This window comes from Rasamsonia byssochlamydoides (genome assembly GCF_041956645.1).
Source record: "Rasamsonia byssochlamydoides strain NRRL 3658 unplaced genomic scaffold VTN77scaffold_2, whole genome shotgun sequence".
Taxonomy (NCBI): Eukaryota; Fungi; Ascomycota; class Eurotiomycetes; order Eurotiales; family Trichocomaceae; genus Rasamsonia; species Rasamsonia byssochlamydoides.
In genome coordinates, this window is record NW_027192385.1 from 647,912 (window position 1) to 675,149 (window position 27,238).

General features: G+C 49.0%; 9 protein-coding genes across 9 annotated transcripts; 3 read left to right on the plus strand and 6 right to left on the minus strand.

The window, feature by feature from the left end:
- Window positions 1–348: 348 nt before the first annotated feature.
- VTN77DRAFT_2792 (uncharacterized protein) lies at window positions 349–2,930 on the minus strand (the record flags this gene model as incomplete). Its single annotated transcript, XM_069418670.1, has 9 exons — window positions 349–393; window positions 512–668; window positions 770–1,200; window positions 1,274–1,589; window positions 1,656–1,857; window positions 1,949–2,047; window positions 2,118–2,458; window positions 2,733–2,822; window positions 2,908–2,930. The coding sequence occupies 9 exons, from the start codon at window positions 2,928–2,930 to the stop codon at window positions 349–351; spliced, it is 1,704 nt and encodes a 567-aa protein (XP_069282273.1).
- A 1,459-nt stretch (window positions 2,931–4,389) lies between these two features.
- Window positions 4,390–8,017, minus strand: VTN77DRAFT_2793 (uncharacterized protein; the record flags this gene model as incomplete). The annotated part of the gene is made up of 5 exons (XM_069418671.1): window positions 4,390–4,918; window positions 4,984–5,077; window positions 5,142–7,165; window positions 7,223–7,581; window positions 7,640–8,017. 5 exons carry the CDS (start codon window positions 8,015–8,017, stop codon window positions 4,390–4,392), a joined length of 3,384 nt encoding a protein of 1,127 aa, XP_069282274.1.
- Window positions 8,018–9,875: 1,858 nt separating this feature from the next.
- VTN77DRAFT_2794 (uncharacterized protein) lies at window positions 9,876–11,910 on the plus strand (the record flags this gene model as incomplete). Its single annotated transcript, XM_069418672.1, has 3 exons — window positions 9,876–9,918; window positions 9,978–11,619; window positions 11,694–11,910. 3 exons carry the CDS (start codon window positions 9,876–9,878, stop codon window positions 11,908–11,910), a joined length of 1,902 nt encoding a protein of 633 aa, XP_069282275.1.
- An 805-nt stretch (window positions 11,911–12,715) lies between these two features.
- Window positions 12,716–13,759, minus strand: VTN77DRAFT_2795 (uncharacterized protein; the record flags this gene model as incomplete). The annotated part of the gene is made up of 1 exon (XM_069418673.1): window positions 12,716–13,759. The coding sequence occupies one exon, from the start codon at window positions 13,757–13,759 to the stop codon at window positions 12,716–12,718; it is 1,044 nt and encodes a 347-aa protein (XP_069282276.1).
- A 518-nt stretch (window positions 13,760–14,277) lies between these two features.
- Window positions 14,278–15,039, plus strand: VTN77DRAFT_2796 (uncharacterized protein; the record flags this gene model as incomplete). The annotated part of the gene is made up of 1 exon (XM_069418674.1): window positions 14,278–15,039. The coding sequence occupies one exon, from the start codon at window positions 14,278–14,280 to the stop codon at window positions 15,037–15,039; it is 762 nt and encodes a 253-aa protein (XP_069282277.1).
- Window positions 15,040–15,616: 577 nt separating this feature from the next.
- Window positions 15,617–17,245, minus strand: VTN77DRAFT_2797 (uncharacterized protein; the record flags this gene model as incomplete). The annotated part of the gene is made up of 3 exons (XM_069418675.1): window positions 15,617–16,097; window positions 16,173–16,638; window positions 16,714–17,245. 3 exons carry the CDS (start codon window positions 17,243–17,245, stop codon window positions 15,617–15,619), a joined length of 1,479 nt encoding a protein of 492 aa, XP_069282278.1.
- Window positions 17,246–19,242: 1,997 nt separating this feature from the next.
- Window positions 19,243–20,655, plus strand: VTN77DRAFT_2798 (uncharacterized protein; the record flags this gene model as incomplete). Its single annotated transcript, XM_069418676.1, has 1 exon — window positions 19,243–20,655. One exon carries the CDS (start codon window positions 19,243–19,245, stop codon window positions 20,653–20,655), a length of 1,413 nt encoding a protein of 470 aa, XP_069282279.1.
- Window positions 20,656–20,996: 341 nt separating this feature from the next.
- On the minus strand, window positions 20,997–22,179 carry VTN77DRAFT_2799 (uncharacterized protein; the record flags this gene model as incomplete). The annotated part of the gene is made up of 3 exons (XM_069418677.1): window positions 20,997–21,242; window positions 21,393–21,586; window positions 21,723–22,179. 3 exons carry the CDS (start codon window positions 22,177–22,179, stop codon window positions 20,997–20,999), a joined length of 897 nt encoding a protein of 298 aa, XP_069282280.1.
- Window positions 22,180–24,139: 1,960 nt separating this feature from the next.
- On the minus strand, window positions 24,140–25,699 carry VTN77DRAFT_2800 (uncharacterized protein; the record flags this gene model as incomplete). The annotated part of the gene is made up of 9 exons (XM_069418680.1): window positions 24,140–24,370; window positions 24,446–24,800; window positions 24,907–24,963; window positions 25,035–25,192; window positions 25,247–25,291; window positions 25,348–25,354; window positions 25,426–25,479; window positions 25,545–25,579; window positions 25,643–25,699. The coding sequence occupies 9 exons, from the start codon at window positions 25,697–25,699 to the stop codon at window positions 24,140–24,142; spliced, it is 999 nt and encodes a 332-aa protein (XP_069282281.1).
- Between the last annotated feature and the right edge of the window lie 1,539 nt (window positions 25,700–27,238).

Consider the following 27,238-nt stretch of genomic DNA (forward strand, 5'->3'; position numbering starts at 1 on the left):
GTGGGGGTTATAGCTATAGACCAAAGCAAAACTACGTCTGCGTCATTTTTGGATTGCTGTTTTTGCTGCATCATGTTAACTGGCCTGGTCATTGTGTTTCCAGACTGTTTATCAAGCCCGCAACTGACAAGTATGGAACTTCCTACCTAGGTAGGTGCTTTGACTTCTCGCTCAGGGCTAGCAGCTAGCTTACTGTAGAGTTGGTAGATGCATTACAAAAGCAATATACATAGATATATGACGACATAACCAACCACTTTCTTGCTATTATATTAATGTCCTACTATACTGTAGTTACTCAACTCATTCCAGAACCAATCAAAGTCGGTAGGTAACTAGGTAGGTAATTCACAGGACGTATCTAAACCCCTTATTGTCCAGTTCTGTTTGGTCCTGTTTAGTTATACCATTCAGTCAGTTAGGTAATATCTAGATAAGTAGGATCTGTTGCGCAAAACTTTTCGCCGGCTGGAAACAGGGTGTTCAGGAAAGAAAGCAGCAACAAACTCACCAGCATCCCCTTCTCAATCGCGTCTTGGTCCTCAAGTCCTGTCGTCGTTGCTGTGATAGTGGCTGCTGCTTCGCGATCTCGACGCTTGTTCTCGAGGTACATGTAGAGGTATAGAATGATGACGGCGACGAGTTTGACGGCGTAGCCAATTAGCATGCTAGAAGAACCCCCAAGTGGTTAGTACACGTATGTATGTACATACATACCTAGGTAGGTATAATCTAGATTATATGCAATGTGAGATGACAGCCTACTTACGCAACATAAGCACTATGATACCCCGGCGCTTCACTCGCCTTGAACGTCTGCGGCCCAATGATGTTACCGACGCAGTACCCCGTGAAGAGCATCGCGCCCGTGACCTGCTTCTTCGTGTACCCCGCGACGTTGGAGCTGACGATGGTCAGGCTCATGCTGAACCCGAGACCCTGGAAGTAGCACAGCCAGAGGGCCACGAGACGCCCCCATTTGTTGGAATTTGGCAGCGCCACGAGTAACGCTGAGCCGATGATGCAAATGCTGTTGGCGACGATCATGCAGGTGCTGCGCGCGTGGAAGCGGTCGGCGTACCGGGTTGCGATCATGCCGCCCAGCAGCAGAGCGAGGAATTGAACTGCTCCTCCGGGGATTTGGAGGTATTGCGTGCCCAGGGTGTCGAAGCCGAAGGATTCGACGATGATGGAGGTGAACTGTTGTTGCAGGGGAAATGGTTGGTCAAACATCTTTCTTCTCGCATATACATATTGGGGAAAAGTGTCTTACACTCGTCAACGCAGAATTAGGGATCTGAGCCCCCACAGCCATGATAAACAGCAGCCAAGTCTTCGGATCCAAAGCAGCCTGTCTGACTTGATACCATTTGAAATGGCGGTTCTTCACTCCTTGCCGGTTGGCCGCCACGCGCTCGACGGCAATCGCTCGCTCACGCTCGGTCAGAAATCTGGCCGTCGAGGGCAGATCCGGAAGCACGAGAAGACACCAGACTCCCGTCGCGACGGAGACGGCTCCGAAGATGATGAAGACGTACATCCATCGTGGGAGGCCGGTCGTGATGTTTCCCACCGCGTAGCCGATCAGTCTGCATCCTCAGTCATCAGTCATCAGCAAGAAGAACTATAAGTCCTGTCAAGATCGGCATGCTTACCCTCCAAACATCGTGGCAATGCCATTGGTGCAGTAGTATGCTTCCAACCGCAACGGTTGCTCCGTAGACGTATACCAGATACTCATTATGAGGACAAAGCCTGGATTGACGATCGCCTCGACGAGACTGAGGAGGAATCGGTTTGCCGCGATTCCAGCGAAATTATGGCAAGCGGGTGTTGTCATCAGCAAGGCACCCCATACTGTTTGAAGGCAAATGATTAGTTTCTATACAATCTAGTGCAATTGATAGACAATCGTTCAGTACATGAGAATAACTCCAATAATGCCTACCTATCGTTGTAATTCCGAGAACTTTGCCGATTGGCAATCTTTGAAGGACATATCCCGCAGGATACTGCGCAATCAAATAGCCAAAGTAGAAGATGGAGCCTGAAATCAACACTGATATCAGAATTTGGGACGTCTTTCGAGAGAAGAGAAACAAAAAAAAAAAACTCACCCAACCAGGAGTAATCCTGCCCAGACAGATGAGTCCCCTGTTCCAATCCATACACAGAAGCAAAATTAATCGCATTTTTATCAAGATACTGCAGCGTGTATATCACAATCAGCAAAGGGAGAAGTCGTATATCGATCTTGCGCAACACCCGCTTCACTTCCTCTTCGGGGAACTCCGCATGGCGATACTGCTTGTAGATATCGTAGCTGTCGTCTCGATCTTCCGAGAGCGCTTGGGAGGAGGAGTCCGGCGACGACGTGGCGGAGAAGGACTCTTTCGTTGCAGTTGGTGTGGTTGTGGCGACAGCTTCGATTTTCTCGTCGTCACCAATGGGGGGCGATCTGGTATGGTCCATGATTGCTAATAGAAATGGAAATGAACGCGCCTTATCTCATCCCGTTGAGATATTCCTCTGTCTCTTTTTTTTCTTTCTCTCGCAGTTCTGCAAGTACTGCAATCAACTGTTTTCTTTACCTCTCCCTCCAGCTTTATGTAGATTGCAGCGCCAAGTCATCCGCGAACTGCAGACATTTTTAATATAAAAACCATCCTCGCCACGTGGAGAGCACATGGCCAATGCGTGTAGATACTTTAGCCGGTAAACATGAGACACACGAGGGCGGGGACGGCAGTTGTGCAGTGAGAAATGCCATGAGTTCTATCGTATTCGAAGTGCTGGACTCGTCATAATAGGAAGCTACCGAGCTGCCAAGCTCCTGTCGTCGTCAGTTCAAGGTTTACAAACGACAGGACAGGATCCATCTCGAACGAATGACCTGTAAGAGCTTACTGCATAGAGGCTTCTCCTGACATTGCTAAAAGGCCGTCACCCCACAGCGTTGTCCTAGGTAGGTAGGTAGCTTGCCAATGTTCCTTCGTTCCGCGATCACGACATCGACGCCAATATGGCATCAGCTGGCGGAGAGGTTAATCTACAGATCAGGTAAAGTGCCGTGGTTCTTCATGTGGATTGAAGGAGGAGGGAATAAGCTTGCAGGAAGGGACAGAAAGTCAAATAATATTATTTAAGGGGAAAAAAAGACTCTGCTAATTATGTGAGGGTCGAATTGTCAGGTACATACTATGAACTACATACAAGGGCATGTTCTCAAGGAGCCTATTGGTCAGCGCCCAGACCCAGGGTTTAGGGCTTAGGGTCAGGGCTGTGTATGACCTTGGAAGGCAACCTCTCTCGCCCACTTTCTTTCTCCCACCTAGAATCAAGAAAACATCAAGTAACAAAATAAACGGGTGACCAAGTCAATCAACCCTGGTGTGCCTTGTCCCCCCGTGCAAGTCGAACCTCGATCCCTTCCTGCCGCACAAACAAGCTGTTATGAATTTTCCACTCTTTCTTCGGGTCCACCAGTTCGATCTGATTGATTCACAGGTGTCAGCTTAAGTCAGCTACCATCATATTCCAACGTCTTACACGCGACCGTCTGTGAGATAAGGGAAAGAAGAGAAATAAACGGATAGGCACTCACATCATACAGTGAGAATAGGGTCGGGACGACTTTGTACATCTCGAGCAGCGCCAGGTTCCTCCCCATGCATCTATACATAGGGCAAAAGATATGCTTTCTTTGACAGCGGGATTATTCTCCGATCTGCAGGACATATTGGTGCTTTTCATCAGCTTACGGAGTACAGTAGGTAGTCGCGGGCTCATCAGCCCCCGTCCGGCCGTTATCAAGGAATCGAGGAGCTGAACTGAACGGATCAGGACCACTGTCTGAATGGAGTCATAATTGGGAGGATTTACTGTAAGTAGTGTAGTTTGACATGACTCTCTTGCTAGTTTTATTCGCAAAGTGCCTGCCGTAGAGTCATTAACTTCTCAACGAAAACAGAGAAGACGCGGTGAACTTTTAAATCATGATATGTCAGCTGTGTTAAACTCTCCACTTTTCAATTTAAAACTGGAATCACTGCGGGGAAGGGTCAGAATGTCGAAGGACAAGGGAAGAAGACTTGGTCAACGACGAGAGGGCTGAGCTATCAATACTATAAGGTAAAAAGAATCTATTCGAGTCCGAGGAGGGAACAACCAGCTTCATCAGGCAACAGTGCTTCCATTCAAAAGCTATCTAAACTAGACTCTTCCATTTGAAGGCACATGGCTAGCTACCTGCAAGCTTTACACGATTCCTGTAATGTACGGCATCGTTTCCTCCATTCTCATTCCCGACTTCGACAGCCGTGACAATTCTGGATCAGAGAATGTTAGGCAGGAAAAACGGGAGATACGCAACGACAGTTGACTATCTTTTCACTCGCTGTCATCAAGAAGATTGGCCACTGGACCATCATTCGTCGCTGCCTTTTTCGGGCTTGTATTCGGATTGAAGTAGTTCACGTAGCGCTCCCTGAGACCGCCCTTGCCATCGGGACTGTGTGTGATGGCGGGAATCGGCTTGGTTTCTGCCTCTGCCTCCGCAGGATCATCTCCAAACAGGTCCTTCAAGGCTTCCTCATCCAGGCGCTTCTGCATTTCTTCTAGAGCCAGAGTATTGGCTCTCTCGGCGAGCTCAGCGTCGTGTTTCTTTGCACCGCCGTTCGCAAAGTCCTGGTAGCGTTTGACGAATTTCGCATGTTTTTCTTCATCTCGCGGCTTCTCCGAGACCTTGACGGGAGCCGAAATCGCTTTGTTCTCTTCCTTTATTGCGAGGCTCTCGCTTGTGACAAAGCCGCAGTCGCAACAGCAAGGTCGACCTGAAGAACAGCGCTCACGACATGTATGTCCGCATTGCAGCATTTTTCCACACTGCCGGTTGCACCTAACTTGGCTGTGGGGGAAACTACCAAGGCCCAATGTCAAAATCATCCAGTAAAGATTTCCTTCTTCTGGTGTAGGTCAACTCACCTGTGACAGCGTAGAGCACATAAATGGCCACAAGGCATTGTTTCACCACAGCGAAGTTCACAACCTCCATTTGTCGCACCCCACTGTTTCGGGTCTAATAAATAGGCCGATGTTAACGGAGATCATGGTAGAGATATTAAGAAAAGGGCCATGCCTACCTTGAACGAAAGTCATATTGCCGTGCTTGCCACATGTCAACGGTAGATGATAGCCCAGTCGCCGGCGATTGGTGCCGTCCTTGCCCATGACCTTGATGATTTGCCACCACAAGGAGTCAGCATGTGCCAATGCCTCTCCGTTACCGAAGATAAAAAGTCCGCGTTTCGCTCGTGACATAGCCACACAGACTCGGTTCTCGACAGAAAGAAATCCAATCTGGTTTTGTTCGCTACTTCTGACGAGGGAAAGTATGACCACCTCGTTCTCTTCTCCTTGATAAGAGTCAACGGTTACTACCTTCACGTACTGCCCTTGGAGATAGTGATTATCTTTTAGCAGTTTCAACAACTTCTTCCGTTGACCGTTGTAGAAGGTCAGTATGGTTACGTCGCTGACTGGAATGCCATTGAAAACCAGATGCAAAAAGAAGCCAACGATCATCTGGGCTTCATTCTGGTTATATTTTGAGGCAAGACTGTCAGAACTTTCGGGCCATGAATGGCAGAAGAAGAAAGACCGGATGTCACCCATGCCGGGCACTTTAGGATATTTCTCGACAGAAGGGTGGTCCGTAAGTGTTTCGTAGATGGGGACGAGCAGTTGCCGAATCTCGGGCGCCATTCGCCTTTGCATTGTAAGGCTTCTGAACTCAATGCCATTGTGCACGAGTCTTTCGAACATCGAAATATTTAGAAAGAATGGCTCGCCTTCCAAATCCCGGACGTCACAATGCCCTTGCAGTTGTTTATGGTCGCCGACAAGAATCAGGTGCTGGAGAGATTCAACACAGGACACTACAACAGGCGCCTCGATGACCTCTGCGGCTTCTTCGATCATGATGATCCTTGGTTTGAGACAAGAGACAAGAGTGCGGTACTTGCTCAAGCCGGTTGTTGTCATTCCGATCACCTTGGTACCTTGAAGGGTAACAAGATCTCTCTCCCATTTTCCAATCTGCAACTCGATGCTTGCCTTCTCATAGGATCTCAATAGACGGCGATAGATCTCAAGGATTTTTCTTTTAGCCAGCTTGCAAAGAGCATTGTAGACAGCACCTCGAATCTTAGCCGGGATTTGCCACAAGTCGCGGCGCTTGAGGTGAGTCTCGAGGATGACTTTCTCCGAGGTAGATGGGCTACTCTGACCAATAAAGCCTTCTTTCAAGGGCATGAAAAATCCTTTGAGGGTTTCCAGATCGTCCTCAAAGCCTCTCTCAGCCTCCAGCTCTTTGAGTTGTTCGTATTCCAGGTCGATATCTTCCTCTTCAAAGCCGAAGCTCTCCTCCTTGTAAACGACATCGAATTTCACCAGACCATCGCCAAGCCAGGTAGCCATAGGGTCCTCTGTATCCCTAAGACCGGAGCTTATCCAACCCTTTGCACCTTCTCGCATGGAGTCGTATTGGGCTTGCGTCAACACGCCGTGCTCAAGGAAAAACGAAGCGGGAAGTGGAACACCGGAATTCTCAGCGTTAAAAGGCTGAAGAAGCTTTGTGATTGTATCAATAAGATTCTGTAGAGTTTTCTTAGCAGGCCCCAGAAGGCCACCGCTCAGGCTTGGTGTTGGGTGTTTTTGTCGTATCTCGAACAGCGTACGCTTCCTGATTTCAGGGTCCGAGCTTCTTCCACCGAGACGAACATAGTTCTTCTCAAAAAGAGCGACGTGGTTGATCAATTGATCGAGAGCGTGGTTGGTCTGAGCAGCTATGATTATTGGAGGCTCTCCGACTTTCATGTTGGAAAGTAAGACCTTCAACGCGGCTACCGACACGTGAGTCTTACCCGTACCGGGAGGTCCTTGAACGATAGCCAGGCGTTTGGTCAAAATTTGATGAAGTGCCTCCCATTGTGACTCATCCAGAGCTTCCGATGGTGCCTGCGGCCAGTCCGATAGTACATCGATGTTATTGCAAGGTTCCTCGGAACTCAGCACAGGGGAAAGATCAACGACTGGCTTGGTTTTGACGTATTCTGGGGCATCTATCGTGGCGTTGAGATGGCAGATGTGCTCAGCGAAAGGGAAGCTAGTCGATGTTAGTCGATCATAGAGCTTCATTTACGCATCATGAAATATCGCAAACCTTTCATTGGTCATCTTCTGAAGAGCAGTCATAGTGTATCTGACTGATTCGTAATACCCCGTCCTTGGCTCTACCATGATCCATTCCTGCTGGGCGTCAAACTGCGCATCTTCAACACGAGCGAAAAAGATGTCGACTTGATGTGGCTGTTGCTTGACCTGCTCGAGCGGCCTGGCTGCAACTACGGCGACGACGCATTTTGATTTGAAGTGGTCCTGAGCTGGAGAGAGGGCGACAATTGAACCACTCATCAGGCGTCTGGAGTATTCCCAGACGATGTTTTTGCCGGCTCGTGCGGTCGAGAATTGAAGCCTGGCGGCTACCCCCTTTGGAGCGAAAGTCAGGCCAACGATGTGGACCTGAGACAGTTAGCCAGTCAGGCATCGAAAGATTGACGAGCTCGACAAGAATGCATACCTTCTCGTAGATACAGACCTCCTGAGAATCCATCATTGATGGATCCTCCTTCACATAGGCAACCGCATCCCTCAGTGGCGCCAGGGAGTCTTCCCTCAGCAGCTCATAGTGGGCGCTGAGGTATGCCTCCCTGGACGGCCAGGGACCAGAGATCTGATTCGGCATCAGAGGAATTACATCGTCATCCTCTTCTGCTCCGGATGATCCCATGACTTCGTCCGAGGAAGGAATCTCCGGTTTGGAAGCCCAACCCTCACCGGTAGCCAAGGAAGAACTCTCGAGGACATACTTGCGTACGTCCATGTTTGCAACCGGGGCCGGCCCTCCGCGAGACCGGTATCTACCCCGCGATTGCTCGCCAGTCTGTGGATGAGCCATTGCGAGAGATGTCCAAAGAGAGCTAGGAATGTGTTCCCAGACAGGATAGGCAGCTGCAGATAGCACCGGACAGCACAAGACAGACTGCTTCAGTTGGAGAGCAGTGATGTCTTGAGCTTCCACAGGTCAAGACAGAAGTAGTCAGACAAGTGGTGAGAAGATAAAGATGTTAGAAGAAAGGCAGCATGATAGGTAGGTAAGGATGGATGATGATGGTTTTGGATGAGAAAGGTGGGGGCAGGAGCTGGCAGGTACGTGTTGATAGGACACGTAGAGACAGTCAATATTTACAACAACAGGTCATTCACAAGATGGATGGCCCCAATAACATAATTCACGTGTCTAAAGAATGAAACCTTGCAGAAATGATGCAAAGACTGTCAAGAGCCTGTTTCTAAATCACAGCACTCTGACGGGTGACTCTCATGTGGGTGATTGAAAGAAAGAGGATGCGGGGTGAATGGTTGGGAAGAGGGAAGAGGGAAGAGGTGAAGGATGGCAAGAAGTTGAAAAGGAAGGCACACACCTGAATATTGCTTAGGTGCGCCCACTCGCTGAGGGCCCCCCTCAGTGAATCAACAGGATTTCCTGGAGCCTCTAAGCTAGTTGAGGGCCATCAAAGCAATTCTTATGCAGCTTTGAACGAGCTGTCAGGCTCCTAAGAGACCTGACTCTATACCAGCCGCGTTATTGTTGTGAAGCAATTCAAGGAGGATGAGATTGCTTCTGGGGAGTCCCTGAGGGAAGGCATCAGCAAATATGTATTCTGGTAAGCAGAGCTGCAATCATAGCTCCTAGCACATACGTGTCTTCTTGATCCCCGGCATATACACGTATATTAGACAGCAGAACAAAGCTTCCAGAGTATATGCCATCGTACCCAGTAGCAGAGCAAGCAAAGATTTCACGGGAAGTATCGGGTACCTGCATTTGTGGCGAGCTTTCTAGAACCAGAGATAGCACAAAGTCAGTACTAAACGATTGCAACTGGTGCTTGTCATGTTGGCCACTTACATTGCTTGACAGCCTAAGCAGCCCCGATGAGGATGGGGATGGGGATAAATAGACATGTCTGGTTATTTTCCTTCCGAAGCTGTGGGTTAGAAGCTGATAGCAGATCCCTGAACCTGACTATAGGAGGCAATGGCCATCTCCTTGAGAGATCCGAAACGCCGACAGGATACTGTGCTGACCTCCGAGACCTCAGGCCATTGGATATGTTTCCATAAAGAGTAAGGTGTTTGAATACAAGGTGGGGAGAGTAACGAGATACCTCCTAGCATGAATTACGCAGTCAGAAGAATTGGGAATAGCTGAATGAATCAACATATATATTATATGTAGGCCTTCTGAGGGAAAAAGAGAGAGAGAGAGAGAGAGAGAGAAATAAAATCATGGATGACTTGGGAATCGTAGGCGAATCCAGACCCTCCGTAAGTACGGAGTAGGTAGTTCGGCGGGATTGCAGCCTCAGGCATCAAAGTGGAGAGACATCCGGGGAAGACAAGAACGAGAACTCGAACTGCGGGCAGAGGTCTCTTCCAACGTCATTACCATTAACAAACCACGAATTGCAAGGGCTTGGTTAATTTTTATTTATTCAAGGACGCGACAGGAATCCACTATATACGGTTGTCGCCTTTCTCCTGGCCATAGAATTGTGCACGCGGAACGCTTTCGATGGTTTGATCTACGACATTGACCTGAGTCCAGGTCTTCGGAACAGAATCCACGCCTTGCGCAAAATCGCCCTGGCGGCAGATGCGCAACACATTACACAATACACGGTAGACTTGGTGATCCTTTGCTCGGTTCAAATCGAAGCTGGTAGACCCTGGTGGGACAGGCCGATTTGAAGATGCCTTCAATTGTAGATGATGACGATGACCGCGATCTCGTAGGTAGGTCGCACCAGACACAGCCTACCAGATATGAATGCTAATAGAAATTGAACGGCTAGGATCGCAGGATGGAAGTTCCGACAATGATCTCGACGATCCTATGAGAGACGCGGACGCGGACGCGGACGCGGACGAGGGCGACGACGGCGATGGTGACAATGAACCGGATGTCGACGCCGACCCAGAGCCAGACCCAGAGAGTCCTTCTAACACATCAGACGGCGCTGGAGAAACCTCTCAGCAAAATCCCGACGCTTCTATAACCTCGCCTCGAGACCCCACTGCGGTGACCGACTCCGTCGCAACCTTTCGTCCGACTCCCCGTCCAGAATGCCTCACAGCTACAACTTTCGACATTGTACCTACAACGGCTGCTCCTCATAGCACCTCCATCAATGCGGTGACAGCAACTGCGGATATGAGATGGGTATTCAGTGGGGGGTCGGATGGATACGTGCGAAAGTTCAACTGGGTGGATTCGATCAACAGCAAGCTGATGCTGACGGTCGCTCAAAGGCACCCCTTTGTGGACAGTGTGGTGAAGGCTGGAGTGTTGATGACTTACTGGGAAAACATGGATGGAAATGTTCTCTCTCCGGTTTACTCTCTTGCAGCTCACAGTCAAGGACTGTGGCTGCTTTCTGGCCTGGAATCGGGTAATATCCGTCTTCAAACCATCCGCCACGAGGAGGGCAGAGAGATTGCTGTGTTAAGGGAACATACCTCTGCAGTTTCGGTGCTGAACCTGACACCGGATGAGAAGTCGCTTTTGTCCGGCAGCTGGGATAAGAAGGTTCTGGACTGGGATCTGAACACCGGCCAGACCAGACGTACCTTCGCCGCGAGTGCAGGGCAAATCTCAGCAATCGAAATTCGTCCCGAATCAAGCATTCCTGTTCCACAGGACACTATCGACGTCTCCCAGACCAATGGCACATACTCGTCCAATAATCAAGCGGAGACTTTCGGCTTCATGAACGGTGCGGGCGACCACAAGTCCGGCGACGCTAATGCCCAGGCAGGCTCGCCCGCAGACTCGCTCTTTGGAGGAGCGGATTCGCTTTTCGGAGATGCAGATGGGGCTGTCGCTGACGGGGGAGCCCCGGAAGGTGATGGTTTTAATGTCGATGAAGATGCCATGTTCGGCGGCTCACTTGCAAACGGGGACCAGCAGGATGCACAAGGCGAGCCTGAAGAGCCGGCGCAATCTAATGGCGTCCAGGACCCTGCGCTACCGTCCATGGACCTGGACGCCAATGCTGCTCCTGATGCAGGGGCGGGATCGAATCCCACGGAGCCGCCTGCGGGCGTGAGCGAACCCGCTGTCAATGGACTGCCTCACGCGGAGGAATTAGAGGCGTCTGCCGCTTCTCAGGACCTGCAATCGTCGGAGCCAGCCTCCAACATCACGACCGACAACGTCTTCCTCGCCTCGTCTATTGACGGCACAATCCGGGTCTGGGACCGACGGCAGTCAGACCCGGTTGCCCGGATCTCTCCTCGCAACGTGCCGCCATGGTGCATGAATGCGTGCTGGTCTCCGGACGGCAACTACATCTACGCCGGCCGTCGGAACGGGACGGTAGAGGAATTCAGCCTGCACAAGGGGCTGCGAAGTCCGGAACGAGTCTTCAAATTCCCTCAAGGAAGTGGGGCGGTGACTGCGCTGAAGGCGATGCCAAATGGACGACATCTTGTTTGGTAAGTTAAATAAATACATCACCCCCCTGCCTTACCTGTCGTACGCCTTTATCCGATATGCTAACTCTTGCTAGTGCATCCCACGACATCCTTCGCCTCTACGACCTCAAGGCGGATCAATCATCGCGCTCAACCGTTCCGTTCCTCATTATCCCCGGCCATCGCACTGGCGTCATTTCGCAATTGTATCTCGACCCAGCATGCCGCTTCATGATCTCCACGAGCGGAAATCGTGGCTGGGAGGGTAGCACGACGGAGGTCCTCCTGGGGTATGAGATCAACATCCCTTGACGTGATGAAAATGTCTGGCGTCACGCTTCCATGTTCCATGACTACATGAGTACATGATTGTAAAATTCCTGTCTTATTACGATGCATCTAATGCTTGTTTTGTTTTCATTGTGAATGTGATCTTGCTCTCATCGCAGTCAAGGAGGCTGCTTTTTGGTTATTTTTGATATCTCTATGGAGAGGTACACTGCAGATCTGCCCCCACAATAGATGGGAATTTATTTATACCTCTCTTCCCTAAGAAGAGGAGAGGAGAAGAGGAGTGATTAGATTAGGTTTAGGTTTAGACTTGGCTGGTGACAATGTACTGTACGTATGTATGTATTTTTATGGTTCGAAAAACGAAGAATGCTTCTTAGGGATGACATTCAGGACAAAGGATTTAAAGGTTTCGTTCTCTCATTATTCCGGCATCATCAATTCATTCATTCGTCATGCTTTTTGGCTTATCGTACATACACCGTTACTACCCACCAAAATTCTTCCGAAAAAAAATCTGCGAATTTTTGAGATCATGCTTGAAACAGAGAAACAGGAGAAACACAAAAGTGGAAACACCCAGACAATGGCATCGAAAACAAAGAGGGGGAAAAAAAAAAGAAACTCCCATAACGCGTAACGCCTCCAGGTTCGGTCGAATTTGCTTAAACCGAACCAAACCAAACCAAACCAACGGAATCCATATATATACCCTTGCATAATTTTTTCCACTATGCATAAATATTTCGTGATCATAGAGCAAGTCAAGTCAAGTCGAAAAAGCACCAAACACCAGTTTTCAAACAGCAATGAGAGAGGGCGCAAATTAAATCCCATCCAGGTCTAGACCCTCACACACTTCGTACTGCTCTCTCCTCCACTGGGTGAACCAGCGATTGTCTTCCCATCGGACGTGGCCATCGTCGTCTTTTTCGAAAACCACGTACGCGGGGCCATCATCACGGGCCTCGGTATCTGGTCCGGCCACCAAGTCGCCGAATCCACGCAGGGCTACGTTCGGAATATGCGTGCGGGCTTCGACACGCTCACGAACGTTGTTCACCGTGATGAGGTATACGGGGGGCAAGGACGGGTCGCGGTCTGCGCGCAGAGGCATTGGGATCCAAGCCTCGTTGTTGAAGGACTCTGGTCGGTTCCTGTCGTATTTCAGCGGCAGGGGCCGCGAGAGCAGCATCTTATCCAGCTTTTGTGCGTCCAGTAATAGACCAGGCGTGCGCAGATATAGCACGCTGTCGTACTGCATGAACTGGATCTGGCCGAGGCGCAGCAGCTTCGAGTCTGTCAGAGCGTATCCTTGTCGTGCGACGATTGACGTGTCGATGGGCAGCAGCCAGATGTCGTATTTTCTGCTGGCGGCGTGCAGAAGCGACAGGGCCGTGGAGACTCTCTCATCATGAGACGTCACGAGATCCCATTCCTGTGGATACAGGAACAGACGGTCCTGGACAACGGACTGGCCTGTAGCCAGCTTCTTGAAGAAGAGAATCGCCGAGCAGATGTCAGACGGGTCTGGTCGGGAGAGAAGCTGGAGATAGGCATAATAGCCTGGCGATCCTGATGCTCCGGTCGACTCCTCCGACAGGACCTCTTGTTCGACATGTTGATCATTCCCAAATGCCCTGTCGTTTTTGTCATCTGAATAAAACGTTCCATATGTTGTATCTCGCCTTATTCTCGCTTGTTCCAGGTGTCGCGTTGGCGTCGGCATGGGCGCCCGTAAGGCATGTTGTATGTTCCGCACGGAGTGCTGCTGAAGTGCATAGCCCGACAGGAAGAGGAGGAATGTGGACATGCAGATCACACTTGACGTGACGATCACAGAAACGGTGGAGGAAGTTAGGAGGACCATGTTGACGGTGGCATCTGGAAGTAGCAGATGCTCAATCAGTTGAGCTTGAAGAATAGAAAACCTTCAATCAGACTCCTGCAACAGGGTATTCAATCATTGGGAAAATAATCAAGCTCGATTGAAATCATTGACCTCAATCTCTCATCGACTGCTCGCGTGTCCGTCCGATGACGCATGTTTACAGCTGGTGTTGTCCGGCGCAACTATCGATAAGGCGGTGTGGCGGGTAGTTTAGTAGCACGCGATCTAGCCAGCCAACCCGCTCGATCGCGATGAAACTTTCTGCCAGGACCCGCTGAGCACACTTTTGCTGACAGCGCCAACAAGACAAGCACACGACAGCAGAGCTTGTTGTCAGTCCGATTCCACTGTACGTCCTGCACCATTGACATTCCTTCGTTCGAGAGCCGTCTCTGTCCTTCATTTGCCACCACCACAGACTCGGTATCGGAATAGCAGCAGGTGCTTGACAGAAACCTTCGACCAGGAGAACTCCAACCCAACGTAGGTTGACAGAGATGGCTTCCCACCGCGCCGATGCCAGCAACCTGCTCGACAATCGAGGCTATTCAGGCCCTCTGATCCGCGGCGTCAACCCAGCCACGCTCTTCGAAAAAGCCGTGCGCGATCGCATCACAGACTCATACTACTGGAAAGAGCAGTGTTTCGGCCTGAACGCAGCGACGCTGTGTGATCGTGCGGTGGAACTGACCTCAATCGGAGGCACGTACGGGGCCAGCCAGAAGCCGACGCCGTTTCTCTGCCTGGCCTTCAAAATGCTGCAGCTGGCGCCGGAGCGCGACATCGTGCTGGAATACCTCAACTTCACGGACCCGGGAAGCGACGCGGAGGATGCAGACGGGGAGGTGAACGAGAATGGAGGAGTCGTCAAGGCGAGGGGCGACTTCAAGTATCTGCGCGCTCTGGCCGCGTTCTACATCCGACTCACTTTCGATCCCGTCGACGTGTACAAGACCCTGGAACCTCTCCTCCTGGACTACCGGAAGTTAAAGCGCCGGGTGCGCGATCGTTATGTCCTCACGACCATGGACCAATTTGTGGATGAGCTCCTCACCAAGGACCGTGTCTGTGCCACGAGTCTGTGGAAGCTGCCGTCCCGGCAACAACTCGAGGACTTGGATCTGTTGGAGGAGCGGGTGAGTCCGCTGGCAGATGAGCTGGAAGAGCTTGATCGGGAAAGTGAGGCTGGCGATCACAGTGAGGGCAGTCAGGGAAGCCGGGGCAGTGATAGAGAGCCGAACCACGCAGAAGAGGATTGAACGGCTGCCAGTGAAATTAACCAGACAATCCGGAGACATTTGGTTGTAATCATTACATCCTATCCGCGCAATTGTGAACACTCATCTTCTTTCTATCAAGGAAGGTATTTTGAGGTTCACTGAAATGCATACGCACAACGTATCATCCCGTCCAGCACACAGGACCAGCACAACTACCTGCCTGCAGGACGTTTCGACGAAATCGAGACCCGCTTCGAATCAACTAGGCTATGCGCAGCAGCTGGCTTTCGGTTGGACTTGCTCGGAGGAAATACCAGGAGCAGCACAAAGAGAAACTCTCTAACTGGTCTATGCTACACGCAGTCGTGGTTTCAACGAAACTCGCCAAACCTCAAGTTGACAGCGGCAGAAGGACTGTAGTATCTAGCGAACGATTGTTCAATACTATGGTGTCGGATTGCAAAGTCATTGTTTTTCTGAGAGGGAGAATGCGGGTTCATAGTGTAACTACATCACACATGAAGAACTCACAAGCCGGAAGAGAAGGCGGGCAGAAGGATACAGGATATTGCGGAAACCAGAATCATCTGGAAGATATATATAAACTGGCTCAATTTCAGTACCCTTGCTGGCGATGCCACTTCTCCTCCCACCCTCGGAACCAGGGATCTTCGTCCAGAGTCGACACCTCCCAGTTCTTCTCCATCACGCCCTTGTCCTCCTGCTCCTTGGTCCATTCTTCGAGCTTGGGGAGCACCACGTGTTCCACATGCCAGGTACCCTTGTACTCCATCAGGTTCCGTTTCCCTTCTTTCAGAATCTTGGCCACCAAGGCGGGTACTTTGGGTTCGTCCCGGAACTCCGTCACCGGTGTGAAGAGGGCCTTGAAGTTGAATACGATGCCTCCAGAGATGGGCAGGCGACGCAGAGTCTGCCAATCCACCCGGAGGTAGCAGTCCGTGAGGCGCAGGTTCGGGTTCTGAGACAACCGATGCAATTCGTGCGGGTCGCCCGGCGGCATATACAGCGGCTGTTCCACCTCGAGGCCCCAAGAGCCACGTTGGATGGGCTTGTCTGCAGGCATTTTCGTGAAGAACCTAGACAGAAACACAATATGATTAGGAGATGATGTCATAATAGATAGTAACTGGTAGTAACTGGTATATACATACCGGTCCATGGAGAACTGCATCTTCTCTTTGTAGTCCGGAATTGGCGTATGGATTTCATGAAGCTGTAGACCAATCTTGGTACCGACGTTCCACCCCAGCGAAGAGCAGATGACACCGGCACGGAAGAAATAGAACCCCGTCTTGTCGTCCCGCATCATTATGGCGAAGTCTTCAGGCACATTGTCCATGAGGATCTCCAACGGATGCTTGGACCGGATGTCCTGTTCCGTCCCCAGGATCCGGTTAGTTAGAATGCGGTTGTCTGTCAGGGAGAAGTATTTCGGATAGCGGGCGCAGATGAATTGTAGGACCATCTCCATCAGCTCTTTGCAGGCCAATTCAGATCCCGGCAGGTAGCTGAGCACTGCGTTGCCATGTTTGGCATACAGACCCTTGCGCTGGGCGATCCGCTCCCTGTACGTGTTCTCCAATTCAATCCACCAATCCGGCTCCATCTTCTTGAGTGCTATCGGAACGCATCATTTCAGTTCATGCATTGACACAGGGCACATTTCTCATGGCGAGAGAGGAGTAGACGTACACATGGTTTGATGATAAGCCCATCGGAAAGGACGATACGGTCGCGGCAGCGCCTTGTCGATATCAAACTCGCGATACGGGTTCGGCAGGGGGACACCGCTGAGCGTGGCGTAATCAGGAAAGTCGCCCAGTGCTTTGATTTCATCCACTGAGAACCCCGTAGGAGTGTAACGATTGCCTTCCGATGTCCGGTAATCTGCTGTCATGGGAAGGATATGCTCCCTGATTTCCTTCTCACTGACGTTTCGCGCCGCAGTCGGGGGCCGCTTTCCCTTGATCCTCGACATTGCCTCTCGGCGTGGAGGAGGTAACACATCACTGTAGCTAGGCGGCGAGACCGGGCTCGTCGACGATTTCTCTGGAGAGACGGATCGCGGAGGTGTCTTTGCCGTGGACGCCTTGCGCCCCCGAAACCTGACATGACTGACAAGCGCATCTCTCTGCGACTTATTGACGGCCAAATAAGTCGCAGTCGTGGCGAGCAAGAAGAGTCCAATCAACCATGTAGGGTCCAGTACTTTGAAGAAATCCATAATTACCACTTGTTGCGGGAGTGGCCGACGCAACCGGGGATACTCGTTCAAGGAGGTTGACGCCGGAAGTTCAAGCCAACAGACAAGATAACAGCAATCCAGAGTATTTCAAGGAGAGTCATCCTGCCTCCAGGCGCGAGAAGGGATCACTTAATTAAAAGAAGCAAGCAAGCACCGCGCGATTTTCCAGAATAGGCGTAGATGAACAAGACCCTACGCGACAAGATAGCAAAGACCTCGACCAGGAAGTCAGAACGGAGCCCAATCAAGTCATGCATCGAGAACTAAAGCGTTTAGACAGCGAATGTCCTCGAGGGGGCCTTCCGACGTGGTCCCATTCCATGCTTTTACCGCGTTTGGTGAGGAGATGCATTGCCGATAAAGAGCAGCGATAAGCCAGTATCTCGTTCTCCACATCCTGCCACGCTAATCAGTTATTATCTTGTCTTGGAAGGGAAAAACTGGGATCCATAGTTTGGTCCGTTTCCTGCGTATGCCGTACTCCGTACCTCTGTGGATAATTAATGGTGAACCGTGGACCAACAGCCCCAGATCGGTGGGCGATCCGTGGGCCTGGAAAGGTTGATAAGGGTCCATACAAAGACGATCGTATCACCGGAGCGATACCAACGAGCGACCTAACCTGCTTTCTTTCCCCACCGAATAGTAGCCCTTATCCTTGTTTCAACGGCCATGACTCGATTCGATGTCTGAGGAAGACTTGTACTGTATCCCGGCGGTTGCATGACGCAGCTGCGTCCATCAAAGAGGGAAGACGCGATTGAGCCGGCAGGAGTAGGTATGCCTGGAGTAGAACGAGCCGGCTAATGGTCGTTTGCTTGGAATCAGCTACTCTGCTGATGCACGAGGCTCGAGGAGGTAGGAGGTAGGAGCAATCGTGCTCTCTCACAATTAGTCCAAGCCCGGGATTGGTGTCCCCAAATAGGGAAAGCCGGAGTCAGTCCCCCAAAAGGGTAAAACTGTCCAGGCAGGAGGTCATTCTCGTCCTCACACCGCACAACAAACGAGGGATGAACAGAGAACCAACAATGACACCTCCACCGGACCCTGGAAGGTAAAAGATCATCCTAGCCTCAATCAAATCGGACATGACTCATACTTGGGATGGGGTTATAGAAAGCGACCGTTTCTTCTGGCTTTCAAACAGGTATGGAGTCAATAATTCAAAACAAGTCCTTGTCAAAAACGCTGACTTTTCCCTGTTTTGTAGTCGATAAAGTACTGTGCATGCACAGGCAAAGAAGAATAAAGAAAGGCAAAGAAAGGGGAGAGCCATTTGTGAGATGCTTGTCTTGAGCGATCCTTTCTCTCTCTCTTCTATTTTTTTATTGTGATGGTCTTTGTTGTTTTCCAGACATGGAGAAAGACAGAGACAATAAGATACCTGATGATGGTTCTATTTTGGATTCTCTTTGTCTCCTCTGGCGTCTCCAGAGGACGTTCTTTTTCGATCGATTGGATCAATATCATTGTCAGAACAGAAACAAACAAGATACAAACAGACCTTGGGATTCTAGTTCATTGTTAACGGTGCTGTGAGACAGCATGACATTGGCTACGGCCATCCAGAGTTATCAACAGACGAAGGAGAATGGGACTGGAGAACAATGGCTTCCAATCCTCATTACAATCATTTATTCTTGGAAAAGGGTTGACCTTTTCCTTTATTCTCTTCTCCTTTCTTTTTCGCTTGTCTGTTTTCTCCATGTTCGTTGTCTTCCCATTATATAACTGCCCGTTTTTACCCTTCTGTTGAAAATGGCCGTCAGGTTCGTATATCGATTACATATTTGTTGCGATATATCAGTCCGTGGATTCCATTATATATCTTCATGATCTCTTACCTCGTAGACAACAGATCAATATTCTCGATCTTGTACAGACCGCGTTTCGATATTCTTATTCGTTGCCTTCTTGTTCCTTTTCGTTCTTATTCAGCGTGAGTCTAGTGATCGCGACTAAATAACGAACTAATCATGACCAGTTTCTTTGATCTATCCTTCGAGCTGATTTTGCGCGTTGCAGACCATCTCGAATACCACGACGTGAGTAACCTGTCGAAAACCTGCGTCAGCTCCGCTCGGATCTTACGCTCCCGTCTGGGTCTCTCTAGCCTGCCCTCCGAACTGATTCTGTGTATCGCAGACTACCTCGATTACCATGACGTTAGCAGCTTGTCGAAGACCTGCGTCGGCTTCGCTCGGACGTTACGCTCCTCCCTCCGTCGAATAGGCTTGAGACTGGCGCTTCCCAGTCGGGAAGAGTATCTCAAGTTCATTGATCTTGATAGTAATCCTCCTACTGTGCGGGCCCCAGCACCTTCGGTCCCCCAACCTCGTGCGTTACTATGTGAAGCAGTTAGCGTTGGGAAGATCGGCGCTGTGCGCAGCTTTCTCGACCTGGGGGTCGACCCTAATTCCTTCGACATTCAGGGCCTTCGGTTGCTCCATCTCGCTATTCTCTATTTCAAAGATGACGTGGCGAAATTGCTCCTACAAAGAGGAGCAGATCCGTCCCTGGCCGTCGTCTGCGATCCGCGAACAACGCCCTTGTCCTGCGCCGCAATTTGCGCCGACGATGCAATGGTTCGTCATCTCGTCTCTGTTGGTGCTGATGTCCAACAACCGGGTGTGATCCATCCAGTGGTACGGCATTGTGACGCACAAACGGTGCAGTATGTGGTTTCCCACGGGGCAAATGTATTCGAGATTGATCCCGGCTCAGGCGCTAACGTCCTCCACTCTGCAGCCAAAAATGAGCACCTGGGCGTCGTAGATGTCCTTCTCGAAAGCGGTCTGAACAATCAGGTCAATGCCACCAATAACGCCGGAAAGACGCCCCTGTTGAAGGCGTTGAGGTCCCTAAATGAAGAAGCCGCGGAGTCCTTGCTGGCCGCTGGAGCCGACATAAACGTCGTGGACCCGAGTAGCGGCAATACGACTTTGGCCCTCGCGGCCTCTATGGGGATGCCATTCGTTACGGCCGCGATCCTTGACAAAGGGGCCGCAGTTGATGCGGTCGGATTGAATGGACGGACCGCCTTGCACATGGCCGCCGGCGGGACGACTGTTGATGTCGTTGAGGTGCTTCTCGACTATGGGGCAGACCCAGATCTCCCTGACAACGTGGGCATGACGGCCCTACACATCGCCGCCACGCAGAACAACGGTGACCAGTTTGCCATTGTGCAAGCGCTTCTCAAGGCCGATGCTGACGTTGGCGTGCGGGATGCCTTTAACATGTCCCCACTGGACTTGGCCCTGGATTCACGCCATTTGTATATTGCCTACCTGCTTGAGACTGAAGATCCGTTTATATTTGATAGGCGACCACCCAGATGCAGAACGTGGGACGAATATCTTTTTCAGCGATACGCAATATGGCAGTAATTACATTGCCGGTCTAGTTGTGGCTAAGTTCTGTTTCTCTTTGTAGCCTCTTTTTTTTTTCTTTTTGTTCTTTTCCTCCCCCTCTCTCTCCTACCCCTCTCTCTCTTGCTCTCTCTTTTTCCTATCGCTCTTATTTGATCTTTTCTTTCCTTCTCACAACACTAATCAAGTTGAGTACAGATAGACATTCAATGGGTCGAATTTAGGTCTCCAAGATTGATTATTCAACGTGTTTCCAGAGCTGATCCCAGCGTCAGTACTATCAAATTGGTGTCCGAGTATATACCGCATACATATTGTATCCAAATATAGACCCTATTTTTTGTCCCGCTAATGCGATCTCAGAGCCAAGCCTGCTTCTTCTCAATCGCAAAATCGCGGAACCTCCTAGGCGCCCTGCCCGTTACCTTTTCCACGGTGTCATTCAGCCTGTTCTCTGCGCCGTGGGCAATTGCCGTGTCCATGGCCGCCAGCATCGCGGCATGATCTTCCGGAAGACGAGAGACCAGGCGCGCGGCGAGCTGGTCCTCTGGCAGGTGCACGTGGGTGGTTTTCCGGCCTAGGACGTCAGACAGGATGGCTGCGACCTAGATGATGAAACGAGGTGTCAGCGCTTATAGTCGAGACTGCTGTATATAGTATACCAGAAATCGATTTCAAAATACCCATATATTTCTTCAACCCGACACACAACAGATAATATCATAAAGTATAAAGGTGCTATCTTCTCCACTTACATCATCATAAGACAACAACTCCGGACCAAGAACGACATGGTCCGTATCGTGCGATTTCTCGTCCACCAACGCGCGGTACGCCACGGCCGCAATATCATCCGCAGAAACGAAGGGGATTTTCCCGTCCTGCGCGGCGGAGTAGATCTTGTTCTCGTTTTTGATGGTTTGTTGGTGGTGGCCTTCGGAGAAGTTTTCTGCATGTCACAGGTCACGCAGTTAGTAAACATCTGCAGAGACGTAATATAGACGATAAATTCCTTTCTTTGGAAGAAAAAGAAAGAAAGAAAGAAAGAAAGAAAGAAAGAAGAGAATGAATTGGGGGAGAGATACCCATAAACCAAGTCGGCCTCAAAACCGCATACTCCAATCCACGTTCTGTGGCCAATGTGGCCAGGTAATCATGCACCTGGCCCATCGCAGGCCCTCCTCTCTCAAGGGAACTCGCGCTGAGAAGCACAAACCGCTTAACGCGCTTTTCCCTCGCAGCAAAGTCGATAAAGGCCTTCATGGGCGGGACCATGTTGGTAACGGGAGGAGGGACGATGTACACGGCTGAGATCGCGGAATCATCATTATCATCTTGTGCATTGATCTTCTTGTTCTCTGCAGCAGCAAACGGCTCTCCATAGGTCTTCTCATCCATCCAGTCAAACAGTGCCTGGGGATAGGGACACGAATCCGAGATCGAGCGCGAGGCAAGCACAAAGGGGACATTGTGAGTCGACAGAAGAGAGGCGAGGCGGATGGAGGTTTTGGCTTTGCTGCCGCCTAGGATGAGGATCGTCATTTTGTATACCTAACAGAAAGAGTAATTATGTATGTGAGTATGTGGTAAGTATGTCGATGGTTAACAATAGTGGAAAAGTGAGTCAGGTTTCAGAATTGTACATTATAAAAATCGTGGTGATTTTTCGAGAGGATTTATATCCGTAGATATATATGTAGGTAGTAGTGGTCCTTTCTTCCTTTTTGTACTGTGCACGCACTACATAATTGCATGCGTCCCTACGGAGTTAGTTTTCTTCTAATCGCTCACATTATTAATACAATCAAATTGTTCAGCCGCACGAGGTTTATATGTAAAGTCAAGTTCAGATCCAGCCCAGCCTCTCATGACCGGGTAAGGGCTGTTGGTGTTACGCAGTACTCCAGGTGATCGGTAGAGCTGGATTTTAGGGAGCTCAACTCCGACAGGATTTTTTTTCTTTTTACAATTAGAATATGATTATTAATAATACCTGAAAATCGACGCTGAAAATGACCATCTGTGACGCCATTTAATAATTATATAATCGTTTTCACATCCATGATGTTCCTAGGGTGGTCTCGCCGCCCTACAGTAAGGAAATGTCAGGCCTAAAGATTAACTGAACATTCACTCATAGAGGTTCTATTCTTGTTCCCTTCTAATTCCTATCGAGTTGCCAAAAATGGCACCCTTAAAGGCCATTTTCAGTACCCCCTCTATCTTATGATGGGACTGTCCTATAGGCCACAAATACAATTCAAAGATAGCATATAATACCATAGTATTATTACGCTCTCTCCTCCGCTTATTCTATTCTCTCCTCTTTCCCTACTCTCCTTTACCTTTGATATCTACTTAGTGCCCGCCATATTGTTGCTGCTCTATAATTTTATAATAGGTTTCTTATTAGTCTCACTCCTATCTGCTGCCTATATCCTTTAGTTCCTATACTCTCTTTTGACTAACAAGAATAGGAGCCCACACTCTACTACTAATAGATCCTAAAGGAACATCAATACTAGACTAAGCTAATCTTATATAAAGAGACCCAGGCATTGGTAGAATACTTTTAGAGCCTAGGATGGCTGCCTCCAAACGATACCCCAAAAACCCTATAGGGTATTATAGTTATTAATTAGTACGAGGAGGGAAAGCAAGAAAAGACTACTTCTACTATCAACTCAATCAAACTGCAGAGCTTTGGGAGGGCCAATTCATCAGTGCAGATCGACGCAAGAGGAAAGTCGATCCTAAATCTGAAGACGGAGGTGGAGCATAAGAAAATGCTCAGATGGCCGTCATTGGCCGATTGAACCAGTCGGGTCAGCTCAGTATCAGACTCAAGTTGACTGGGGTATTCGTTGGCCGTCGCTTTCTGTCGGATGGCGGCGAGGCCACCAAGGAGATCGGTCGGTGGAGAGAGATAGCCTGGGGGAGGACCTGGTTATTGATCAGCGAGAGATTGTTCAGACAGCAGAGAGAGGAAGAGAAACATCCCAAGACTGTCTCCCACGTGATGGGTGACATGTGACATACCCTTCAGGATCTCCATCATCGAGTGAAGTTCAAGAACTTTTTGTATTCATCCAGAAACGACACCATGAGAGCCGATGGAAATGACATGGATTGCTGACAGTACACTTTACTTGGTAACCTGACTATTAGGGAGACTTGATCACAGACCACAGGACCTGGGCCATGGGCAGTCATCTAATACTTAGCTCTGGAGATTCCCACTGGGAATAAGTCCTGTAAACTTGTCTGGGCAATTTCAAAGATCTATGTGGAATTTGTTCTGGGTCTTCTACAATCAAAATTTACGGTCATCTCTACACGGCAAAGGCTTTTTTTTTTCGAAAGAGGAGTTCAATTTCCAACCATTGATAATATTCGTCGGCTAAGCAACTATGAGCTGGAGAAATGGAAGAACACAACGGTTTGCTTCGTAGGTGAGTGAGATTGCTTTGTTCCCAGACTCGGACAGCAGACACTGAACCGTTCAAGGCTTTCGCCCGTACACAATGTAAACACGGAAATACATGTGTACCGAGGGATCTTTGAGCTCATTCCGCACCTTTGCCACTAACACGTCTATTTCCAGGCTGTTCCAGCCAAGTACGCGTGAGAAAAGCGCTGGTGCATAGGATTCAGTAGCCTGGATTGCCTGAACCTGCTGGTACCTTCCTAGCTCTTTCAACTTAGGATCCTTTGGCCATGGACCAATTGGGAGCTGTTGTAGTAGCTGATATTAGATACTTCCTAAAAGGTCGGGGTATAGATGAGGGCAGAGGAAGTAGTTCCAGACCTTGAAGATAGTCTCTTTCACGTCCACGAACCCTGCATTTTCCATCTTTGCCTTCCATAAACGCACATTTTCAAATGTCTTGCCGAATTTATTACCAGCTAGATTGAGATTCTTAAAAAATAAATGGCAGTTCTCAGCCTTTTTATCAGTGTCGTCATCTGAGAAGAAATGTGCAACGGTACCAGCGAATTCAAAATAACCCCCGGACTTTAGATGTTCAAATGCCTGAGAGAAGAGACGATCTTCATTGGCGACACACCCCTCAAGCTCACGGCCGTGGATAAAGTCAAACTTGGTCTGATATAACCAGTCGTTTTCGAAGTCATCAATCTCAAAGACGCAATTTGGAGGGACCCTGATTTTTAAATCAGCTTTCAGCTTTTTTTTTAAAAAAAAAAAAGAAAAAAAAAGACTGCTTATTTAAGCAATATGAAAGTATGGGGAATTGCGGAAGTGGTTACCAGGGAGGCTGGATAGGGCTCAAATCATTGCCGATCACTTGAGCAGAAGGGTATTCACTATATATCAACATCAATATAAGCCTTCAGGGGGGGGAGGAGAGATAGGAATGGCAAGGGACAATGTTTACTCTGCAAACTGAATGGCCCAGATCCCTGTGCCAGTACCGAGGTCTAATACGCGCTGAGGTTTCTCATCGATTGGTGAAAGGAAAAGTTCTCCTCCTAGAAGGAGGAGATAGATGTGATGGACCAGGTCCATGCGGTCTTGTTCCTTTTCATCATTCGGCTATGGACCCTAAGCTTAGTCAAAGTCCTGACAGATGATTTTGCCTGTCTATACCACAATATAGGCTCCCTCGTGATATGCATGGTAACGACGGCCATTCTTTGAAGAACTGTCAGTGCCCGTCCTATTGAGCCTTCATACCTTGGAGCACTCACCTCGTATCTAGTAACCAAAGCACGAGTCGTCTGTTTAGCAAGCTGGGTAGACGGGAGGGTAGAGCTCATTCGCATTACTTATAGTTCCTGATACTTGAACTGAGGGACGACACATAGCTCGTTGTGCCGATGCTGTAACAGGTCATCAGACAAAGGCTGCAAAGTTGTAGCTTGAGTACTCGAATCAGGGGACTCACGATTGATTGTAAGCCGAATCTGTATCAGCAGCAGCCTAATGGACAAAACCAATATGTTACTGGGATATCCCTTGTAGCGTAAGAGTCCAGACACTTACATCTACTTCCAGGTTGTTCTCAGCTGGTCGGCTTTGGGATGGTGGACTTTGAGCCATGGCTTCGATGTTGACCTCGGGGAATCAGGGAGAGAGAAAACGGACGGAGGAGACAAACGGCAGCCACTGTTGTGGCAGGAGGGAGACTGCTAATAACAAAAGTAATTGAGAGTAACCGCAAGTGACCAGTTATCCTTTCTGACACCATGAACACTAGCGATATAGGTAGTCTGCATGAGGTGCTGACCGGATGATCTAGGCCTATGGATAGGCTGACAATCAATGGACGACATGCCCTTTGCTATCCTGGCTTGCCTGTACAGAGTGGGACTGGCTTCCCTGTGACTGGTTACTTCTGTCAACGCACAGTCTTAACTAATATTTTGGCAAATGAAAATTATCTCAGTCCTGCAAACTGAATCGCATCCGCTTGGCTAGGGGAAACCTGCTAAATTAGGGCCGTGGCATCGTTCCCTAGTAGGCCCTACCATTTCTACCACGTGCAGAGTGATTCACCTATGTGAAAGAGGTACTAAGCCTGGTGGTCACAGTGCGGGATGAACTCTGGGCCTCTGAATGCATTGGATAATACTATCGAGAGCATGTTGTTGAACCGCACTGCGCCTCCTGCCTTGATGTTGAATTGTCAACCGGATGACAGGGGTATCCTTCCCCGAACGCCGACCTCCTCGCTTATGCACAAATTACCGAATCGGGTAATCGATCAGCGCTTGATTTTTGATTTAAGATGGGCCCCTTTACCGGGCCACCGGGACAAAACGCGTCTTTAAAATTCAAAGCTTTCTACCACCCTATGCAGTCCAATATGGCAAATCGCAAGGAATTGATCAAATTGGCCCTAGAAGATTTGAATATACGCAAAATTTCATCTGAACGAGCTGCAGCATATATATATATGGCATACCATGAACCACATTACAGCAAAGATGAGCCAGTTATGGGAGCTAATACAAGAGTCATGAAAAACATCAAAGACTAAGTCCTTTATAAGAAGAATTCCTTGCTGATTGGATAATTAAGTAAGATCTCTAAGGATTCCCTCCCTTACATGCCTGTGCTTGCGAAATGGCATCTCAAATCCTCTATATAATGGGCAATATAATGCTACTAGGTAAAGACTGGCTTTTAAAATTTATTCAGTGCAATCCATGTATTTCTTCTTATATTAGATAAAGGATTAATGCTTCCCAGATTCAAAATCCCAGCTAGATTGAGTCTGTCACTTTTATAACTACTTTTATAAGGTTCAAAGCAAATACAATATTCAGACAGATGATATATAGAACATGGATAAATATGGGATTACTCTAGGCATTTATATAAATTCCTAAGTACTTGCAGCTTCAGGGAAGAAACATACTTATCTTTAATCTCTAGAGAATTGTAAATAGGTATTAATAATTAAGACTATTAATGCAAATAGAGCCAAAATCTGACCATTAATCATTTCTAAGGGAAAAGATCTATAAATATTATGGTTCAAAGTAGATGAATTACCTGATTGCTTTATATAATATTAAAGAATAGGTGGATGTTAATTACTATTGCCTTAAATTGGCTATAATTAATTTTTCTCCT